The sequence below is a fragment of the Anoplopoma fimbria genome, unplaced genomic scaffold (genome assembly GCF_027596085.1).
Source record: "Anoplopoma fimbria isolate UVic2021 breed Golden Eagle Sablefish unplaced genomic scaffold, Afim_UVic_2022 Un_contig_7466_pilon_pilon:::fragment_2:::debris, whole genome shotgun sequence".
NCBI lineage: Eukaryota > Metazoa > Chordata > Actinopteri > Perciformes > Anoplopomatidae > Anoplopoma > Anoplopoma fimbria.
In genome coordinates this window covers 20291-42733 of record NW_026551329.1, presented here as the reverse complement: position 1 = coordinate 42733, position 22443 = coordinate 20291, and the positions used below count along the sequence as shown (strand labels likewise).

General features: G+C 39.5%; 2 protein-coding genes across 2 annotated transcripts; one reads left to right on the top strand and one right to left on the bottom strand.

Moving 5' to 3' along the window:
• The first annotated feature begins 387 nt into the window (after positions 1-387).
• Positions 388-5555, top strand: LOC129115407 (GTP-binding protein SAR1b-like). The gene is made up of 7 exons (XM_054626927.1): positions 388-440; positions 1531-1603; positions 1980-2099; positions 2234-2299; positions 3166-3269; positions 3366-3497; positions 3624-5555. The coding sequence occupies exons 2-7, from the start codon at positions 1546-1548 to the stop codon at positions 3738-3740; spliced, it is 597 nt and encodes a 198-aa protein (XP_054482902.1). The 5' UTR covers positions 388-440; positions 1531-1545; the 3' UTR covers positions 3741-5555.
• A 2015-nt stretch (positions 5556-7570) lies between these two features.
• LOC129115408 (testican-2-like) lies at positions 7571-19009 on the bottom strand. Its single transcript, XM_054626928.1, has 9 exons — positions 18939-19009; positions 18580-18694; positions 15523-15631; positions 14913-15027; positions 14167-14286; positions 13832-14050; positions 11234-11296; positions 10189-10326; positions 7571-9298 (listed from the first exon to the last, which is right to left on the bottom strand). Exons 1-9 carry the CDS (start codon positions 18958-18960, stop codon positions 9153-9155), a joined length of 1047 nt encoding a protein of 348 aa, XP_054482903.1. The 5' UTR covers positions 18961-19009; the 3' UTR covers positions 7571-9152.
• Positions 19010-22443: the final 3434 nt, after the last annotated feature.

Below are 22443 nucleotides of genomic sequence, written 5' to 3'. Positions count from 1 at the left end.
GTTGTATAGTATGTGTATTTATTGTCTGTGTCTGTGTAGTTGAGCTGCTGCAACACTTGAATTTCCCCCATGGGGATCAATAAAGGAATATAATAATAATAGTAATGTAATGTAATGTAATGTAGATAATTTAGATAATTACTATGAAGCCCTTTTATGTATTTGTCTTGTTTGTCCCTGCTGTTTTTTTTTCCATATACAAAAAAAACCCATGTTGAAGCTACACTTTACAACACCAACCAAAAAAAAAAAAACACCAGCTGACCCTTGGGTTTGACCCCCTGTTCACCTAAACGTCCAGTGGGGGCGCTAACGCGTCACACTGCGTTCCAAACGTAGAATTCTAGAACACGAAGAAGAAGAAGAAGAACCGGAACTCGGATAGACTGTTTCCAAGGAGACCACCGACACCACTGTAAGCGCTGCGCTGGGCTTGCTGGGTAAGTAAGCTACGCTAACGTTAAAGCTGGACAACGATTATTTTTTACCTAAAGACAATAATGACATATAACACTGTTGACATAAGTTCATAATGGGTTTGCACGCCGTCCTTAAACGCTGCTTCTAACGCACATGAGATCAGACTCTTAAGCTAACATGCTAATGCTAACTAGCTTAAGGAAACGTCATCTAACGTTCTGTGGGGTTCACACGTGGGTGCAGTTGTTTCTTTATGACGTCAGACGTGTTGAGCAGGTGAAGCAGAGGTTAAACTACTGTAGTCAGACATGGCAGTGAGGCAGCAGGGACACCAGCACCCTGAAACCAGACTCACCTCAGTGTTAATGCTGTCAATTACACCTGAGATGACCCTGCCCAAAATGCCTAATGTGCAAAAAAAAGTATATTGTTCTGCAAGTAAACACTACCTCAGTTCTTGTATAAACTACCCAATTCAATGGCACATTTAGTTTGTGTTTATTGTAATATTTTGTCCACTTTACTGCCGAAACCAATGTTTACACTGCAGTGTTTGCACATATTTTACATTTTAAATACTCACCTGCTGTACATAGTAAAGTTTTCATTCCCTTTGTGTATTTTTATCTGTATATTGTTGTTATTGTGTTGTATATTGTTGTTATTGTGTTGTATATTGTTGTTATCGTGTTGTATATTGTTGTTATTGTGTTGTATATTGTTGTTGTTATTGTGTTGTTTATTGTTGTTATTGTGTTGTATATTGTTGTTGTTATTGTGTTGTATATTGTTGTTGTTGTTATTGTGTTGTATATTGTTATTGTGTTGTATATTGTTGTTGTATATTGTTGTTATTGTGTAGATAAGATAAGATAAGATAATCCTTTATTAGTGTGTGTTGTTCGCTGCTGCTGGCTGGCTGAGGGCTACCAAATGAAATTTTGTTGTATCACTACAATGACAATATAAATCTCTTTATCTTATCTTTATCTTTATCTTACATACAGTATAAGCAGGAGCAAATTATATGCAATATCAAGACAAGCTTTTTATTTATTCTGGTAACTTCAGTATTATGTGATTTGTAATTTGACCTTCTTCTTGTTTCAGTCAAAGAACGTCAAGATGTCCTTTTTATTCGACTGGATCTACAGGGGGTTTAGCAGTGTTTTACAGTTCTTAGGTAAGTGATGTGTGCAGTTTTGCCAGGATTTATAAGAGAGATAACAATACCACCATTACTTCGTCAACTGTACCTTATTTTGAGGAATGATACTTTTTGCTGTTAGATTATTGACACGTTGATAGTATTGAAATGTATGTGGTGCAGGAAGGGCTGATTAAAAAAAATTTTTTTTGTCATAAACTAATGCATACGTATGTGAAACAGACCAAAGAGCAATTTTGTTCTGAAATGTAGTCTAGCCGGAGAGGTCCTCAATGCTTGAGTGAATGTTATCGTATAGGTCATGTTCCTCCTCAGGGACTAACCAGGACCTGGATTTAACCAACAGAATTTGTCGGTCATTTCTGATACACTTGTGAAATATATCTCCCAGGTCTGTACAAAAAGTCTGGGAAGCTGGTTTTCCTGGGCCTGGACAATGCGGGTAAAACGACGCTCCTACACATGTTAAAAGATGACCGACTTGGCCAACATGTGCCGACACTGCATCCAAGTAAGGAGAGATTGAGATGATAGTGTAGTGTGCCTGTCTAGGTTGACATGAGTTTTACTAAGATTTCCAGCTTTGTTCGGTGCAGGCCAAAACTCACTAGTCATAAGGTATTTATTTTGTTTTTCTCCTCAAAGCTTCTGAAGAGCTCTCCATTGGTGGGATGACATTTACTACATTTGATCTGGGGGGACATGTACAAGGTGAGATCTTTTTTCTACTTTTGCGAATAGAAATAGTTGTCTGTAGAGCTGCAGATTGTCATAGTGCCAACTCAAAACTACATGGATGTGTTGTACATTATAAGGCTGTCTTTTCCACCCACAGAAGAAGTAGTTGTATTTAAATGCTTTCATGAATTTTGTGATGAAAGCACAACATTTGCAGGGAGGAAAAGACTGAAAGTGGAATAAGTATTACAGTTGCTGTCAATTGTCTGTAAAAAAGCATTAGATTACTCAGTCTTGTGAACTTGCTCCAAGTTGCCTTCACCATCAGTAACCTTTACTGATATCAGAAACATGATGGAGAAAACAGAACCAAATTGACCGATCACAGTTCTCAAGGCTGCCACATGGTGTCTCTGTTGCCCCTGACATGTAACAGGGTTTCAAATTCTTAGTAGGAACCACTGAGTCTACAACATTGATACCATTTGAATGGAAAATGAAAGGCAGGAAGTGCCGAAAATGTAGTGCCCAATTAGATTAATATAATATGAATAAATAAATAATGTTTACTTAATCTCGGAGTGAGACGGTGTACTCATATTTGACTTTAGAATCAAATCAAAATCCTGTTATTAAAAAAAATACAGCTTTGATTCATCTGTTAAGTGCATTCTGTGTGTGTGTCTATTAACCAAAACGTATTCATTTAGACACGTGAACCACCATAATACAATGAAAGTTGTGTGAAAGTTTGTGATTTTACAAATAGACAATAGAAAGAAAACTGTTGAATTCCAGCAGTTAAAACTCCTGCATTACAACCTGAGAATGACATTCACTGTCATATTGAAATGCTGCAGGGACACATTATTTACTAACTGTTTTCTCTCCACGGACAGCCAGAAGAGTGTGGAAGAACTACCTGCCGGCTGTGAATGGAGTCGTCTTTCTTGTGGACTGTGCAGATCACGACAGACTCTCGGAATCTAAGACTGAGCTCGATGTAAGATTAAACATCTCAGTGACGAGCTGTTTCCACCGAGCACTACCGACTGTTAGCTGTAGATTGATGATGATTGTGCTGCTGTTGTTTTTCTAGGCTCTCCTTGGAGACGAGACCATAGTCAATGTACCCGTGTTGGTGTTGGGTAATAAAATTGACCGACCCGAGGCCGTCAGTGAAGGAGGGCTGAGAGGAGCTTTTGCTCTTGATGGTCAAGTTACCGGAAAGGTAGGCATGTCGTAGACCCTGCCTCTAAATTCACAGAATTATCATGATTTCTCCATCTGTGCCTGAATACATGTCCTGGTGCCAAATGAGCGATATCCTCATTCATCTCTTGTTTCTTATCGACAGGGAAATGTCTCTTTGAAGGAGCTGAACACCCGTCCGCTCGAGATTTTCATGTGCAGCGTGTTGAAAAGACAAGGCTATGGGGAAGGTTTCAGATGGTTATCACAGTACATCGACTGACATGGGACTGGAGCTTAACCAGAAGGGATTTTCTTGAGAGCATGACAAAGACTCTGTCTCTTTGCCAGTGTCAGCCAGCCCAAATTTGAAACTACAAGAGCGTATTAAGAGCATATTCTTTTTAATACTTTTATTCAGGATTTAAAGGTTTCTATGCAAACTTTTAGAGTGGTTCATGGTGAACTGTCTTACCTGTGTTATTAATGTGAGTTGTCTAACTCCACGGCATGTTAATTAGGTTACGTAATACCTAATTACTATACACAGGCAGACATGCATTATGCAAGAATGTAGGTACGTATAAATCAGTGTTGCATTATTTAATATGGAATAGACCAACTGTTCTAGTTGAAACTCATTAGAAAGCAAGTGAAGAAATTTAGGAACTCTGTGGTGATTGTGTTGGGTAGTTCAATGCACGTCTGGTGTCATTTTAAAATATATAACTAAATACTGAAGATTAAAATGAGTTGGTTTAATCTAATGATACGCAGCCACTGCCTTCAAAGCATATAGCCAAAGATGTATGCTAATCACTTTAGGATTAGCAAAGAGAGAGATCGGACTTCAACAAAAGATATCTTCCAGGCTGAGCCCTGAGCCAAATAACATCAAATCCCCTTTTAGAAAACTAACAAGGAGAAGAGAAGGCACGTTCCACAAATAAAGGCAAAGATGATGAGTAAACTGAGTCCGACTAAACAGCTCACTGATGAGTGTGCTGTAAATAATTTGCTTCCCACTTTGTGTCTCTCGATGGAATTGGCTTGTTTATTTTTGCACATTCTTTTTCTTATGTATGTTGACCCAAAGTGATTTTACAGTTGCGTTGAAGGCAGCTAATTTGCAGCGTGTTAGTTGAAATACGTCTTCATTATCTTTTACTTTGGTGTGTTCAGTAAAGAACTCAAGGATAAAATGTTCATAGCGAACTTTCACGACGTCCAATGGCTGCCCTTGCTTTATTATATCACGAAGACTGTAATAACTAATTGCCCTTAAAATGTCGGGAAGCAATAAAGTAGGATGACTAACTGTACTGTAGCAGTGACAATCTTACTCCTCTGTATGTGAGAGTAAGACAGAATATATGTAGTTCTGAGCCTGTTGATTGAATTAATCATTAATCACATTTATTTTTTGTTAGTTATTCTAATGTAATCTATAACCTGAGCCATCAATGTGCATGTAATCAGCATGTAGGCTGTGAAACAGGGTTGAAGTGCTGCAGGCAATGCACTTTTTGACTATTTGAAAAGATATGAGAGTGCACTTGCAAATGTTAACATGCTGACCTGTAAATTAATATGCAATGCTTATTCTGGATGTTTGAGTCTGTGCATGTAAACATGCATACATTTTTACAATGACCTGTGGAAATGCGTATCCTCATTATGAGACGCTGGAAATAGATCATAGTGAACCAAAACATATGATCGTTTTCCTGCGTCCCATGTTTACAGAGTAACCTTTGGAAATTTCCGCCCATTAAAATATGCAGGGATGTTCGTGACTGAGATAAAAGAAAACATACATATGAAACAGATTTTATACAGGGGATATTGAGTGTTTACTGAGAAACGGAACACATGTAAACAAACCCTTTGAACATTGTTCAGTACCAGTCGCCGAACTCCTGTAAATGATGTATAATACAGATGTAAATGTTTGTACAGTTACTGCCTATTAGCCGACACTAATAAAGCACTAGAGTTATTTATAGCTGATTAACTTGAAATAATATTTTCAGCGATTATCTGTGCAAATAGTTTCAACTTCATTGACAACATGCTTACATGTGATGATGTTGTAATAAAACCAACTTATTTTATGGAGTCAACTGGCCATATGTTATTTTTGTCACCTTCTTCAAGTCCTTGTTTAGATATCTTGTTTATTAGTTTTAGGGGCATTTGGTCTAAATTGCTTAAGTAGTACCTGTTTTTTTTCCGAAGCTTTTCACTTTAGTCACTGAACCAGAAGACGAGGGGGAAAAAATGCACATTACTTTATACAGCCATAACCATATCATGTCTTACTCTTGCTGTGATAATAATCGGGTCCATGTGCATATTAACACTGATTTATTCCAGCCGTCTGTGTTCATTAGCACGGCATAGAGGAGCATTAGCAGCATTGAACAGCCTTCCATGTGCAAATAAGGTCTATGTCTCCATTTAGTGGTTTGATCGTGGTACTGCACTCATTCCTAAGGCATCGAGCTTCAACGAGCTCTTCAATGGGCCAACATTATGGTTTTCTTTGAATGGGAACATGAATATTGGTCTGATCTTTCGAGTTTTCAAAACAAAGCCAAAAAACAAAGAAATAGCTATAGCGACATGTTAAATAAATCAGTTTTATAGTTACCTGAGAAAACTCCAAATGGCACAGATGGAACCCAAATGGCTCTGCTTCACTTTATTAGCATCAATCTGTACACAAGGAGGTTGTAATATGTTTTTTAGAGGTTTTAGGCTGTGGCTGCATCATTCTGAGGGGACATTCAAACTAAAAGTGTACAATTTTGTTAGATGGAAATGACGGCTTTCATTTATGCTTCTATATTCATTCACCCTGACCCAGTAACATATAGATGTATGTTTGCATCTCTGAAAAAATGTAAGCGTAATAGATTATTAAAATATACCTTGTAGTTGCAGAGATACACTATTCATTTTGGGCATGCCAATTATGAGCAAATGCTTTGGCACATCACTAAGATTTTCCTTTCATTCTCAGATGTGGAGAAATTCTCTAATGCTTTTATCTCCAGGCTTAATTGTTGTGATTCGCTCTATTGTAATATCAGCAAACTGCAGCTATCGCAGAGTGCTGCTTCCAGGCTTTTAACACCCTGCATGAGAAGTGACTCATTATCCCATTCCCTGCTGCCATTCACCGGCTGCCTGTCAGCGTTTGAGTTGATGATTTTTAAGATTTAACTGCAGAAAACATCTTTTGTTCTTTTAATTTAAGAATTCTAAACCAGGTCTTTTAGTTTGTGACTGTAGGATTGCAAATTGCAATTGGGTAAACTGATCCATTCTTTGCAGTGTTGTCCTTCACATTGTGGTCATTTATGTCATTTTGCAACTGCTGTGCTGTAATTTGTTCTTCTAGCATGAGGTGGCAGAATATTTCAAGCAAATATCCCCATCTTCTTGTCAGAGACTTTGCAGCGTACAGCCACAGACTGTATTCTTACAACTTATTTTTATTCTACTGCAGGCCTCATGATTTTAGATTGTGAAATTGTCTTCATTTAATGCTTTGTTAAACATAATCACGCTGTAACTGGGCCTTATCTGTGATAAACTTCAGTAATTGGTGCTTTACACACCAGGTGGAGGACCCAAAGGTCACGAGAAAGTCCTTAAGTGCTTCGAAATATTCATATTTACACACCCAGCTTGGGTTTGATAAGCTCAATACTCCATGCAAGGTAAGCTGTAGTGATACAAAAAAATAGAGTCAGCTCAAAATCGTTTTTTGTAAGCACACCAGCTGAATTTGAAAATATGGATCTGCTGAGGTAAGTCGGTGATACATATTCTCTCCTGTGCACCTTCCTGCAGCAAGGTCAATCAACCTGCCTTAATCTTAAGCAATTCATTTAATTTCCCAACAGGCACCTCAGCTCAGAGTTCTCTTCTTTAATGATCTTGCAGGATCATTGAAAAAATACTCATCCTTAAATACAGAGGCAGATGGTGAGAGACTTGGTGGCACAGTAGTCAAGTTCATTTTTCATTTTTCTCTGCTAATAGTTGGAAAAGAATGACGTCACCAACAGTTTGGCTCCAGTGCCTTTATTAGTAAAGTGCTCAGCCTAGAAGTACATTCTTATTTACTAACATGCAATACTAAAAACAACCAAATGTCTGGCCTACCAATAGCATGAATGACAACATGGCAACAATATTCTCATAGAAAAAAAAATACAATGTGAATTCAAGTATACACACATAACTTCAAGTAATGCACACATTTTTTTTTCTTCATAAACACAAAATACAGTTTTTTCAAGTTGCAAACTCAAAATAAAACATAGTTGTGGCACATTCTTTGACATGATTTCACAGTTAGCAGAGGACAGCGACTAGTGGTTTCTACTGCAGTTTGGCCCGTTATAGTACATTCTACAGGTTTTCAATAAAAGTAATCCAACTGGAAATGTAGGTCCTTTATAGTTGTGTGTATCCACTTAATTCATAAGTAAGATTTATAAACTGCTATGAGCTCTGGTGCACCTTTATCAGAAAAGTAGATTAAACCTGTGGCAACCTGAAATCCTCTAAGCACGCTTCACAGATAATTTGCATTGGATTTATATACAGAATCAGATTGGACATATATAACCACTTTGCACTGAAATGCTTTAACTGTATAGTTAGATAGAAATGATGGGAAATAAGCTTATTTACTATCTATTTTGAGATGGAGGAGAAAATGTATACTACTTTTGTCTGTAAGGTTAATATAAAGCTACAACCAAGAGAAGGTTAGCTTAGCTCAAAGCGGCAATACCTGCTTTTTTTGGCCACTTGAGGGCAGCAGAAACAATCTGTCAACTGAACCAGGGAGGGAAGCAGTTTTGTTTGCTTAATTCGTACAAAAGCTGTATAAACAATAAGCTTTTTTACAACGGGTTATGAGCCAGACAATTTTTTTTCCTGGCGCAGTGACTTCCCGGATAGTTTTAATAATAAAGCAACATGTCGTTATTCTGTGTTTTGGGATTTAACAAACAACATATAAGAGGTTAACTAGTGGATTTTTAAGGTTTTGGTAGGTCTGAATTTTTTTAATATTTTGAGAGAGACAACTGTTCCCCCACTGTTTCTGAGCTTTATGCTAAGCTAAGCTAACTGTCTCTTTGCTCTAGCTTCATATTCGACACAAAAATGGTATAGAGTTTCTCTTAAAACTTTGCAAGACAGCAAACAAGCCAGTTTCACAAAATGTCTAACTTTTCCTTTAAATTCTGATCCCTAGTCAGTTCAGTGCGACGGCGACTCTAATACTCAAGCAGTTGTTCACACAATACAAAAATGACTGGTAATCTCTATATGCATAGATGGCGGTTGGACAAGATAGGAACTCTGATGGACTTTAGCTACCTATGGTGCAGTAGTCAGTGGGTCCTGCTTTTTCAGGACGGCAAAACAAAAAGCTCTGTTGCTCAAAAAAAAAACAGAGACAAGAGAATGAAGCATTACACATATCTAAGACAAAAACTGGTCATCTGTCTCATCCCTTGACCCGCCCGGCACCAGAATGAAACACAGCTCCATGCCTCCCAGGTCCGATCCCAAAATCTTTTGCTTTGAAGAGAGAGAGAGAGAGCCTTCCCTGTAGGTTTTCAGGCTAGCGGCTGTGACTCGGCTCTCCGCGTGGGGTCAGACAACTCTACCAGATGTATCCTCCATCGTCTGCCTCGCCCTCCTCCTCTTCCTCCTCCTCCGCCTCCTCTCCGGTGTCCTCTGCCTCCTTCTCCTCTTCATCCTCCCATCCCACTCCACTCCCAAAATCTCCAGAATATCCCGCTACTTCATCTGGAAAAGGATGGATATATGGGGATTTTTGCATTAAAAGGGCCATTGCGTAGAATTTCAGGGGATCTATTATGATAAATGGAATATATAGTATTCATAAATCATTGTGTTTCTTGTCATGAGCCACCCATATCTATATATGGAGCATGTCATCTTGACGGAGTAAGCACCATTTTGCTACAGAAGCCCAGGATGGACAAACACTGGCCCCAGCGAGAGCCTTTCATGTTTTTACATCACCTGAAGGCCACCATAGTTCTCCGACAGGTTTGTGAAACTGCGTAACGTGAGCCACAGAGTGCAAGACCGTGGTACCGCCAGCTGCCGCCTGGCTTCTGTAACTCCTAAAGTAGCGTTATTATGATGGAAGAAGGGCCTTTGAGTGAGGTGAACGGCGTTACCACTGTTTTGCACTTGGCGGGTCACGTTACCAGAGTCTTGGAAAGGGAGGAGTGAGCGTAGGGGTTTTCAGTTGGTTGCAATCTGCAACCTCAGCACGAGATGCAATCAAATTTCACACACTGTACGGGTGCAAATGTTATTTCTCCTCCTATTTGAGTCCTAAAAACCTAAGAAATGCTCTTTAAACAAGTGAAAACAATTCTAAATGCAGTCAAAAGATTAAAATCTGTTGCCTTTAGAAATTAACTTTTTTGAGAATTTCTAAAGGTGCTTGTCTGTATCAAATGAGAATGAATAACGCAGGTCAGCGCACAATATTTTAGAAAGTAATAAACCTTGACTTAAAAAAAAAAAAGAGCAAGCAAGTTAAAATCTTTCTGCACTGGCAAATATTTTCATATTTTGAGAAAATACCACTTCAGATAGAAGACCTTTTGGCTGTGTATAGTCTGAAAATATCTGTTTGCCTACTGCCCCCCCTCTCTTACCACAGTCAGGGTTGCCGTGGATTCTGGTGCCCATCATCTCTCCTCCATGCTGGTCGACGCACCAGCACTCCCCTCGGCTCTGGTCACACTGAACCTTCCTGTAGTAGCCGTCCTCATCGCAGCTGGGAATGTACATCCCTGCACACACACACACACACACATACACACGTGCCTTGTTAAATATTTATACCCTTAACACACATAGCAGCCTCATACTGACGCCTGAGATGAGCGCAGCATAAAACGAGAATGCCAGCACGCCTTAGTGAACCTGTGATAAGACCATCAGTCAGAATGGAGAGGCAGATTTTTGGCAGAGAATACCACGAAGACAGTGGAAGCCTCACTGTTTGTTTTACACAAGCATGCATATGCTGGTGATTTCATACAGTATGTTGGCGTAGTGTTTCGTTATGCTGCGAGAGTGGCATGTAAAAATGTAGTGACAGTCTCGGTGACAGAGCTCCACTGTTTCAGCCTCCCTCAGGAGAATCTTGTCAAACCCAAAGAGAGGTTCTCTAACAAGCAACGAGCCCCGCCCTCCACTACCGCGAAAAAAAAACACAAGCAACGAGACAACGAGACAAGAGGGCCTCAGGGATGGAAGAAAATTTCTCTGGGTTTGGAACTGATGAGTAAAAAGCAGCAGAAACTGTAGCATTGGGTTTCTCAGGGAGCCAAAACAGGCGGTACATCCTTTCTTTTTCCTAAAGCCAGCGCTGCTCTCTAATCCACCCCCAGTCTGATTAGGACCAAACCGGAGGTGTGAGCTTGTGATCTCTCAAATGAGCCTCCTCCAGCTCCTTTGGGTCTTATTACATAAATGCACCCAGAGACATGGAATGAGTGCGAGGGCACACGCCAGCTAGATGGTGCACTCCATGGCTAAACCACATGGTGTTGTGTGACTTTGAAAGGATCTGAAGTGAGTCAGTGGTATTTTTTTCCTGTCCAAAAGGTCTTCCTACACAAGTTAAGTCATACAAATCGTCAATCAAATATATCTTGAACGTCACAGTACTGTTATGTATAATGATGAATTTACCGGGCTTCTTCTTGGCCGCCTCCTGCACTTGGATCCTCTCCAGCTCAGCGAGGCACGGCGGCTCTGTGAGAATCAAACAAGAAAAAGTGATGACAGACGATAGATACCTTAAACTGCTATCCCCAGAACTTTATCTCAATCAATGCTCTTCATAATTACACTATACAATTTTTTTTTGTGCCCGTATTGATTTGTTTAAGAAGTCTTATCTTTCATTCCCTTAGAGCCTGATCGATTGTCGAGGTGAAAGAACATATGGGTGTAGCCTGAGAATGACGAGGAAATGAGCTGAAGCTCTAGAATAGATAGAAATAGAAATAAAGAAGAAAAAGACACTTTGTATTGACCTCCAAGGCAATAAACCTTTACCAGTATTTGTAGATTTTCACAGCATTTCTATTGTTTTTTCGCAAGACGAATTCACAAAGCATAATCAAATTAAAATAACAGTTTGTAATCATTTCTGTACATGGATTCTGACACCCTGTTTCAAATCATTAAAATAAAACCATCATCACTAAATGGTTTATAAATACCACCGGTAATTACCACTTATGGAGTCGGTGTAATCTATTGCATGCAGGTTAAATGCCTGATCAATGGAGCGATCGGTGTGCAAATGAGGTTAGTGCCAGAAATATCCTGTATTTGTTTAGTAAAGGTCAAATGGTGCAGGTGTTGAAAATGAGCACAGCTGAGATAGCACTGAGAGCAAAGGTAACATCCATAGAGACACCTGATCATATTACATTTTATGACATGAACTAAACATAAAATGTCAGGAACATGGTGAAAGTGAAATTATTACTCAAGCACACTAGTGGTTTTTAGATTAATATTATGATTCTGACTGACATTTCTTGGGTAATCTGCTTTCAGCTTTTAGTCCTCGAAAAAGAGAACTACAGTTTGTTCACAATTTAAGTTCTTTGTCAAATGCTCTTGAATAATTGAATAATGGTTTTAAGCTCTGGTCTGATTATTATTTTAACACATGCGATGTGGGGATATTATATGACCTCATAAAAGCTCACTAAGTTCTAGTATAGAGGGCATGCAACCAATATCACCATATACCATCTGCAGTTCATGCATTCATATATAAAAAAAATGGTAAATAGATAAAAGTTGATGCCGCACAAATAGATTTAGAGCTTCTTCTCCAAAGAATGAGATACAGTTTATTCAGAAAGTATTCACACCCACATTGACGTTTATTATTCTGACTGGTTTTGTTTTTGCTCCGATTGTCTGCTCCGTTGTAAGACCGTATATAAACAGGTGTGTGCCTTTCCAAATCGTGTCCAATCAGTTGAATTTAACGCAGGTAGACTCCAATCAAGGTGTCGAACAAATCTCAAAGATGTCAAAGTGATATTTCAATTTTTTTCTTTGCAACATAAGAAAATGTGGAGGTCTGAATACTTTATGAATGCACTGCAATTGCAACAATGTGACTGCATGTTAAACTGAGTCTTTCTGTGGAACCTCAACACCCACAGGATCAAGGCCACAAAAACCAGGAGGGGTTGATTGAAGTGAACAGCCTGCCTGATCTGAACAGAATGATGCTTTGTTATTAGATTTCTGTGATAATCACGAGCTCCATGGGGAGCACCGTGTTCCAGCTTTGTTCACAAATGAACCAGGTACCAGAAAAGTTGAGGCCAAAGATCAATGATGGATCTGTGACTGTTTGTGTTGGAACGAGAGCTTTGTGTTTTGACCAGAAAGTCATTGGTGCAACCAAGGAAACCACTAGTGAAAAGAAGTGGAGGAGGAAGCAGTCAAGCTGATGGAGAAGTCTTTTTAGCAAAAGAGGAACCCTGAATCAGGTAGGGACTGTCAGAAGGACTTTCTATTTGCCAGAAAGTGATTCCTGCAAAATGTCAGATGATTCAGATAAAACAGGTTGAGATTGTTCTCAGCAGGAGGGTGGGAGGGACTGATTGTCATGTCTTGGAATATTGTCAGACCTGGATAAGCTGTGGTGGAAAATAGAAAGGATGGAGAATTCAAGCATTGGTTTGTACAGTCTGCCTGAAGGTTAAACAGAAGAAACAGACAACCAGAATGTGCTTTTGAAGATGTTGATTAGGCTGAAAAAATCCTGCAATCCTGAAATAAAAGCCTCTAGGCTTTCAGACATGGTAGAATATTGTCATTTTTGGAAAGAAAGCTTATTCACAAATTGGAGGCGATTAGCTAAGAATAACATTAGAAGTAGGGAGAAAAAGCTAGTCTAGCTATTTCCTCAAAATATACCAGCACTTCTAAAAGTCACAAATTAACATGATGTTTCTACTCGTTTCAGCTGCACACAATTAGAAATGTAAAAATGGCAGTTTGTGTTTTTAATAATAATTTGAAATCACATTTCAAATAAAGATAGTTTGATGATTAGTTTTTAAAGATACTCATTTGTTTACTTCCTTCCATAGCAGCCATAGCAGGATTGTTCTGCCGCTCAGAGGTGGAACAAAGTGACGTCATTACATAGCCTCTATTCCCCTGTGATGTAACCTTGATATTATTTCACCCATTTAGAGATTGGACCCAAAATAGAAGCTGCTGTCTGGTGGGGATCCCTTCACTCACTTTCTCTCCAGAAGCAGAGGCACCACTCTGCTGTAGAGACCTTCCCATCCTTGTAGCTGTCACAGGAGTTGAAGAAAGGTCGGATGCAGACCTCGTACTTGTCCAGGTTAATAGCAGCCAGCTCAGCCTGGTCCAGATACAGGTCACTGTTGGTGTCCAGCCTCGAAAACATCCAGCCGATGGAGTCCTTGCAGCTGGCTACGAGGCTCTTGTCCAGCACTGTCAGAAAAAGAATTAGCCTTGCACTTCAGTTTCTTTTATGTTTCGACTATATTTCTTTGCACAGACAATTGAGTTGTAAGTTTGAGAGTACATCTGCTTTGTGAGTTTCTAACCTGAAGCGGTGCCAGCTCTGAGCTTGCCAGAGTTATTCTGCTTCGCGTTTCCATGAAGGAGTTGGAACCAGTCTCTCAGGCGGTCTCCCAAGTCTGCCAGGTCCTGGCCAGTGCAGCTCTCTGAGGGAGCAAAAAAAAAGGGAATCCCAGAATTTAAAACCTTGGCAGACACTTAACAGCAATCTGACTCACCTTCCCAAAAGACAGGCTTCCTATTGCTTTTGCTGATTTACAGTGAACAGAATCAAAGGCAGAGGTTTCACTCATGCTGTCATTCACCAGTATGTGATCTGCCCCTCAAAGAAAAAAAGGCCTGGTTTTGCTGTTATCCAATAGGAATCCACTTTTAAGTCTCAGGCTAAGCACTAGATGAAACACAGGAGTAATATTTCATCCTTTTGATCAATTGGCATTTTTACAAGCTTGGACAATCAATGCTGTTTGGCTGCAATGATAGATAGTGTACACTCTAAATAATTAATCACTACAGGATTGAAAGAGCAGTTAAACCTCATGGGGGATATTTCGCTAACAGTAATCTCTGAAATTGGTGAGTATTGATCCTAAATGTGGAACACTGTGGTTGATTGGTCCTCTCCTACGGACAACAAGCTGTTTGTGGTGCATCACATCTTTGGTTTTTTTTAAACCTTGACTCATGAAAGGGATGACAGCCGTGCAGAAAGGGAGGTGTGAATCCCAAAATGAAGACGGATAGAAGAAGGTAATGAGAAAAGGCCACTTGCCACGCTTTGTGTCAGTATTTGAGAGGGTAACGGAGGCTGTGGTGCAGGGGCAGAAACCAGCACACATGATGCTCAGCTCTTTGCTGGTGAGGCAGCCCTGCTGCTCCAGCTTACACTGTGAGGAGAAAGAGACAGTTAAAATATTTATGGAGGTGACCGCAGGAAAAAAAGAGATTGCTCATTCAGATGAGACACTGCACTTTGAGAAAAAGGCAGCAAGAATGAGCTGTCATTTTCCGCCAGCCTTCTCATGCAAGGTCAAAATTAAAAACTATACATAAATCAATAAAGAGTCCTGGCAGCGGTCGGTGTACAGTGATGCCGCTATAACGCCGTCGGTCATTAATCATACAGCCACGTTGAGCCGGCGCGCTTGTCCTCCCGCGAGCAGTGATGAACTGTGCTGCCCTGCTGCATCCACGTATATGTCAGCGCGGCAGGAAACAGCTCTTGACTGGACTCCTCTCATTATTTAAAACGATGACACGGGCGCTTTCAATTTCTTTTCAAGGTTTTTATGGTAAGAAGAATCCAGTAATAAAGCAAAAAAAAAAAAAAAAAGGTAGAGTGCTTTTAGAGTGAGATGCTGGTGCAGAATATCTTCGCTTACCTCAGAGGCGTAGTTGTGTCCATCAGAGCCGCATACAGGTGAGGAAGCAGTAACAGGACAAGGCTTGCAGCCGTTTTCATGAGTCTCCACCGGCTCTGACTGTTTGACTCTGATCATTACAGAAAAAGGGAAAAGGTTTAAATGTCAGGTCTGACCTATGCAACAGAGGTGAATGGGATTTTGTTTCTGTTCCTCACAGCACTGAAACATTACATTTACCAAGAAAACTAGAGTCTACAGACAGGCTAGGAGCTCACAGTGTTGCTAAATGCTAATGAATCTTGTTCAACATTGTGTGGTAATCAATCCAATGGTTGTTGAGATATTAAAGTCAAAGTCTTGGACCGACTGACCAACATTTCCTCCTCTACATCTGTTGCAGAACAACATCAATGTCGACAGTGTGGCCAAAAGCTCAAAAGTATCCCTTTCCAGAGACATTGATTCTGCTACACACTGTCAACAGTTTTCTTGGTGACTATTTCTTATGGGGGGAGTATTTTCAGAAAAAACTGTTGACGGAGGGGTCTGCAGATTTTCCAGAGTATCAGATAATGCCTGTCTGTCTTCCACAGTGGTCAAATGAAATGCAGACACAACACTAGGACAGCTGAGTCACTGCCTGTCTAAGAAACTGACACTGTGACACAACACTTGTGTCTCATTTCTTTAAAAAACTAACAGAGAAATTGCACTGTAGCACTGAACATACAATGCAATATTCTGGTGACATCTTGCTAAAGTTTGATTACACTTATTGTTTTTCAGCTGCTTTGGACAAAATAATCAGCAAAACAAATGTAACATGATACTATGGGGATCCTGGGATCCTAGGATGGAAACAGAAACCCCAGAGGCTGATACCTTCTATCTCTGGTAAATAAAAACCAGAATTGTTTCCATTTGCCTGTTAATATTTGAAAGCACTGTTTCATAAATCCCCACCTGCTTTCTCTCCTCTCACACTGTGATTGACTTCATGTTCAGTGAGCACAGCGCTTTGCGGTACGAATTCTGAGGCTGCTACTTAATGATGCCGGGATGGTTTAGCGTGGTTGCGTTCGTGCTTATTACCCATTATTCGACACAGTCTCTCTCATCTCTGGAGTGACTCTGTAAATGAAGCACTTTATTGAAAAAGATAAACGCCTGTTGCAGCAGATAGACGTTGAAGGTGGTAATAATTCACTTCATTAGTTCTTTTCAGACTGCAACCCTGCTCATTTGCTTTCCAGTCAAAGTAGAATAAATGGGTGAAGTACTAGATAAATGGTTTTCAGTGAGCTTTACACTGAAAACTAAAGGGTCGGTGTGAAGGGGGGAGCATTACATTGTATTAAATGACCACAATGTTAAAGTATTTTCGATTTGCTTTTGCTGTCACCTCCTCTAAAGCTGCCCTCTTATTAACATGGGAAGTTCAGTAATGTACAATTTCTGGGAGTCGGGCACACAGTGTACTTCACACTCAAGTGGTTTGTGATGCAAGAACACTGTTGCTTAGTGACGGACAATAAGATTGACACTACCTTGCTTCTTTAGTTTCCTTTTGTGTGTTTTTGCACGTCATAAATAGGTAGACTTGACAAAATAAATTAACCAACTGTTAAAATAAACATGGGCTCCAGAACTGATTTAAAACGTCATACATAATAACAGGCACTGCCACTGAAGAGTTATTACATACCAGACCCTGTCACATTCGCTTCTGGAGGAACTATCAGGCTTTTTATCCGCTGATCACTAACTGTGTCCGTCTGCTCTTTGGTGCTGAGCAGAATAGTCTCCAGTGGATTTAGAACTTTTTTGCTAAGAAAAACTACCCACAACTTAAATGGCACATTTAGAGTATCACAAGCAGAAGCTCAAGAAAGAACGGTTCTCATCATAGAATTTGTTTGTGGATTTGGCCCCACCAGATGACCAGTGCTCCCTAGTTTATCACAAAAGAAGCATTAATAACAGAAGACTACAATTAAATATAGCCTCCACAGTGTCATAATTATTTATTCATCTCACAGACATTAGCGCAGAAAGAACAGTGAAGAACTTATACGGCTGCTTTGTTCTGTGCAAATTTGGTAGTTTTTTCTTGTTTGTTAACATGTTAGATGAGATTAAAAAAAATTGAGTGGGTCATTATGCTGTTATTAGCTGCATCAGTTGAATTTGTGTTTATAGCAGTTGTTATTTACCTAAACTAGGGTGGTGATTTGGAAAAAGTTTGACACTTGCAGTTTTTTTGTCAAATGGGAAATATCTTAGCGGTCTAATTTTCCCCATATTTCAACTAGAAGGCTGATATTTATGTTTTTACCCTCTCAGCTATTTACTATCCATACGGTATGACATGGACACAACTTAAGCCTGGGTTGTTCAGGATTGGTCAGATTTTAAATACACTGTTATGAATGCGTGAACCAAGAACAAATCCATAGATTAATTGGGTCACACAGGAAAACACAGTATACTGTAGCTTATGAACCTAATCAGCCGGTTTCATGCTGTAAGTTTTGCACAAACATAAGGATCTGGCGTTGAGGATTATCACATCCACGGAGCTGAGAAGACTTTGTCCACTTTCATCGGTTAACATCTGATTTAATGACGTGTTCAATTAAGTCTGTCCTAAATACATGCATGAGGTCACAAACTGATGATCCGTGTAGTTTAAAGTAATGAAACTAAGTAATAGTAGCTTCATTATTAATTAAAACTGAGCCACAGGAGTTCATGATACATCGTGGCTTAGATGAGAGCATGATGAGTCATGTATTAGGCATTAATCAATTAATTAATCAAGAATGTACCCTTGACAGTAGGTGTTACCCATTAAGCTATCTCTTTCTTCTGAATTATGATTTCAAGTGTAGTCATGTATAAAGATAAATAATAGCCATAAAGATTTGAATCTTATGAGCAACTAAAGACCTAAGTTTGAAGTTTAATGTTGACATAAAATACCACTGAACGTATAGCACTGTAATATTTTATTTTGAAAATCATCAATCTGAATTAATGTGAGATCCCTCCCTCTGACTTTAGGGCTCAACCTACCTCTGCTCCATTTTCTTGCGATTGATGCACATGGCCCGCTGGTAGCCCTGAGCGACGCACACCTTATGGCGGCTGCACTTCACATTCTGGCACGGGTCCTTGGTGGTGTCCACGGCTGCAAGCACAAAAACAACAACACTGGTAATCAGCGGAGGTCTCAATCACAACTGAGGTGTTTTGCTTAAATTCTCTATTTTTGTCCCCTCCTGGAGAAATAAAAAAAAAAATACAGAACTTCCGGCTGTTGTTTTATTTGTCTTGACAAGAAGCATGTGTTCAACAGATTGATGGCAAAAAAAAAAAAACAGATGAAAAACAGCCATTTTCCATGCTGCATATTCAAATTATTATATATTTACACTTTTTAACATGATTTTCCATCCTCTCTTCAACATGGGCGTATTCAATAAGAACCGTGAAATGTGAAATATATTCTTGCGGTGTACACAAATGAGTCCATTGATTTTATCGTCAGCACTGCTGAAAAACATGGACGCCCTAGTTGTCATTAGCGAGGCAGCCTGTCGTCAATAGCGCTGCCCGCAGTCTCCAACGCCTGTGTCTGACTGCCAGAAAGCCGACAGCACTGATTGAGCATCTCTTTCTCTCGACTTGTCACATCTCACTTCCCCCATGTCAACTTATCACTGTCTCTCTCGCGTCTTGCCTCTTCCCTCTCTCATGCAAACACACACACTCCATCTTTGTCTCCCACATTCCCTTTTATTTCTATCCCCTTCCCTTCCTCCCAAGCTCTTCTCTCTATCTTTCTCTCTCTCTCACACTCCATCTTTGGAGAGTTGAACTCTTCATTGCCAACCTTTCTTCCGCTGATAGCCTGAGATGGAAATAGCATTGTGTCCTCCACCTTCCTCACCCTCTTGTCAATGCCATCGCAAACTGTACGTCACACCATCACAGGCCGTTTTCCGCCTTGCCGGGGAGGCCTTGGAAAACACACAGGCTCGGATGAATTTAAGAGTGAGTGGCAAGAGGCGGTCGGCGAGAGAAATTTAAGCTGTGAAATCCTGAGTCAGCTTTGAGCAGCTGCTTCGCAGACAACACGGTTAACAGACGAGATGGCTGCAAGCCAGATTCCTGCAAATCCTAAGACTAGGTGATACTTTGATGCTACAGCAGGGAGGTACGAGGGAACAGTGGATGACATGACAACTCCAAGGGGATCCAAAAATACTGTTAGGAAGCTGTGTGTCTGTGGTGTTTTTGTTCTTTAAGACCAAGTGTGAGAGTGAGCTGGTGACTTGTGAGTTCATGAAGAGCAGCACCACTTCCCAGCTTCCTACCGTGTGATCCATGAGCATTTGTTCCACAATGCATTTTTATTATGGTGTTGTTTGGTCCGGTTGGTTTTTTAAGAATAGCAGGCTTCCTCACAACCTCATTTAGACAATGTTCTATTATACCTAGCCACAGTTTCTGATATCAGCACTCAACGCAAACATTTTTGCAACATTTCCAACACCTACGCAAAACAAATTGTTGTCGCATACCCAGTAGTAAATGGTCTAAACCCACTCTCTTTAGTCGTCAATCCTTCAAACTTTAAACAGGTCACAATACTTGGTATAAAATCAGTGTTTTGATATCGTTTATACTTTTTAAGCCATCACAGCTGCCATTTAATGTTTATAAAGTCAGATAAAAGCTCTTACATTGATTTGTGTTTGATGGATTCAGTCTCCTTTCACACGGCAAAAACGTAGACACATTTGTCCTCTCTCACCCAATGTGACTCTCTTTGTAACAGGACTTTTGTTTTTTTTGATAAATAGCTTAAAATCTCAGAGAAGTCTGGGCAAATGTCTAATTATCTACTATATAATCTGAGCTTCGAAACTCTTAACCATTTCACATACTGAATCTGTCTGTACAAATCGGTTTATCTTAACTCCACTTCTCAAAGAGAACTAATTCATTAAATATAAAAGACGAAAAGCTCAGAACAGAAGCTCAAATACAGACAGCGCATATATATATATATATATATATATATATATATATATATATATATATATATATATAGTAATCATGATAGAGCAAAGTACCTGCTTAAACAGATGAAGTGAGTCATCCTAATCCCAGTGGCTATACAAATAGCCATATTTTACCGCCATTATTTCTCTTTTTCAGTCATAAAACCTCCCAAGAATCACCCCGAACTGTCACCATACATCCCTTTTTGACTATTTCTTTAAAACAAAGAGAGCAAAGACATCTTATATCTTCACATCTCACATCAAATCACATCTCTCAGGTTTTCCTCAGGCTTTCTTTTGGCTTATTTTACAGAGACTGTCACAGTCATTTTGTTGGTGGTTTCCATCGGAGTACAAGGTTTAACATTTCATTTTGTTAACAACGGTTTCAGTCATGGTCCATAAACCTTTATGGGGGCAGGGAACCAAACTCAGTGGTATTTTTTAGTGTTGTAATCAACCTTTAACTATAACCACTTTCTTCTCTGCCATTTTACAGCGCTTGTGCCTGCCGTCCACTCACACAGAGACCACAGACGGACTGCGCAGTGAGCCGTACTCTGCACAGTCTGAATATATGAGGAAGAATAAAATAAATGTAGAAAGCACTCAGGGGGCACACTCCAGTACAAAGGCTCTACAATCTTCTTTATGTGGTGGTTAGAAAATAGAAAATGTGGATCTGAATCTGGATAGAATATACTCATTCAGCGAGACAAAACATTATGCATATTATGTATATATGTCCAGAAATATCATGGCTTTGCATAAGTATGAATAAAGATATAATAAACAAGCTCATTGGCTAATGGCCACCCTGTTTTTCTGGAGTATATATATCCTTTAAGAAGAATATCACTTCAGAGGATATTATAGCTATTTTACAGCTGCAGCTTTAAATTGAACCTGTAAATAAAATGTCATCAAGTTGTGCAGGATCCTTCATACTGTATGTGAACGTGTCATCTACATTTTGTTTTCAAACTTTTTTCTCAATTTATATTTAGTGAGGAGTTGATGAAATTTTTGTAAAAAACTTGAAAATAGCTGTAAACTCAACACTGACAGCATTTAAAGTCGACACGCTACAATCTTAATTCATGAATTGAACAGACCAACACAGAGCAACATTAACATTATCCTGCAACTATCATTCATTTGGAGTCGTTTTTCTGGGCCACCTGGTGAAAACAAGTCCAATATTCATTCTCATTTTATCTGTTTTTTTGTCTCCACCAGCTCCTGAGGGAAAAATCAGGCACTCTAGTTATGTTACTACTATGTTCACCAGCAAGTCCTTAACTCTGTCAGTCGGCAGTTTGGTGCCAAATACGTAGTGTACGGTGGGGTTTTAGAGCATATTCACTGAAAACAGCGGCCTGTTGCCGCCAAAAACAACACCAATTAAAATTGTGAAGGTGAATTAAAACAGTAAAATTGCGTGTTGGAAAACAAAAACAAAAAGCTGTAAACGCTCTGTAGAGCTGTTGTTTTTTTTACCACTACAAGTCACCCATTTCACATTACATAGTCATTTGGTCCGTTTTTATCATTTCTTTTTGATTATAGCCACTTTAAAGTAAACAGCCTTTAATTCAAGTAATCCAGGAACAAATTATGCCTTCATATTCAGGAGTTATTGGTTGAAATACTGAGAACTTAATAAACAGTCATGTGTTAGGGTTGTTTGATGTGAATCTCCAGCCAAAATATTCCCTTTAAAGTATACCTTCTAATTACTTTACTGTATGTTCCCATGGAGACACAGCTTGGTGTTTTCAGTATGGTTTCAGATGGTAATGTGTACCTCTTTCATTGCTCTCATGTTCAGTATTTCAAGACATTTAGTCTGCCTCCAAGCAACAGC

Coding starts and splice junctions, on each gene's coding strand:
- LOC129115407 (XM_054626927.1), top strand. CDS start 1,546: ATGTCCTTTTTATTCGACTGGATCTACAGGGGGTTTAGCAGTGTTTTA. Junction 1,604..1,979: donor CAGTGTTTTACAGTTCTTAG/GTAAGTGATGTG, acceptor TATATCTCCCAG/GTCTGTACAAAAAGTCTGGG. Junction 3,498..3,623: donor ATGGTCAAGTTACCGGAAAG/GTAGGCATGTCG, acceptor TCTTATCGACAG/GGAAATGTCTCTTTGAAGGA.
- LOC129115408 (XM_054626928.1), bottom strand. CDS start 18,960: ATGGAAAATCATGTTAAAAAGT. Junction 14,051..14,166: donor CAGAGCTGGCACCGCTTCAG/GTTAGAAACTCA, acceptor TTTTTCTGACAG/TGCTGGACAAGAGCCTCGTA. Junction 10,327..11,233: donor GGCGGCCAAGAAGAAGCCCG/GTAAATTCATCA, acceptor GTGTGTGTGCAG/GGATGTACATTCCCAGCTGC.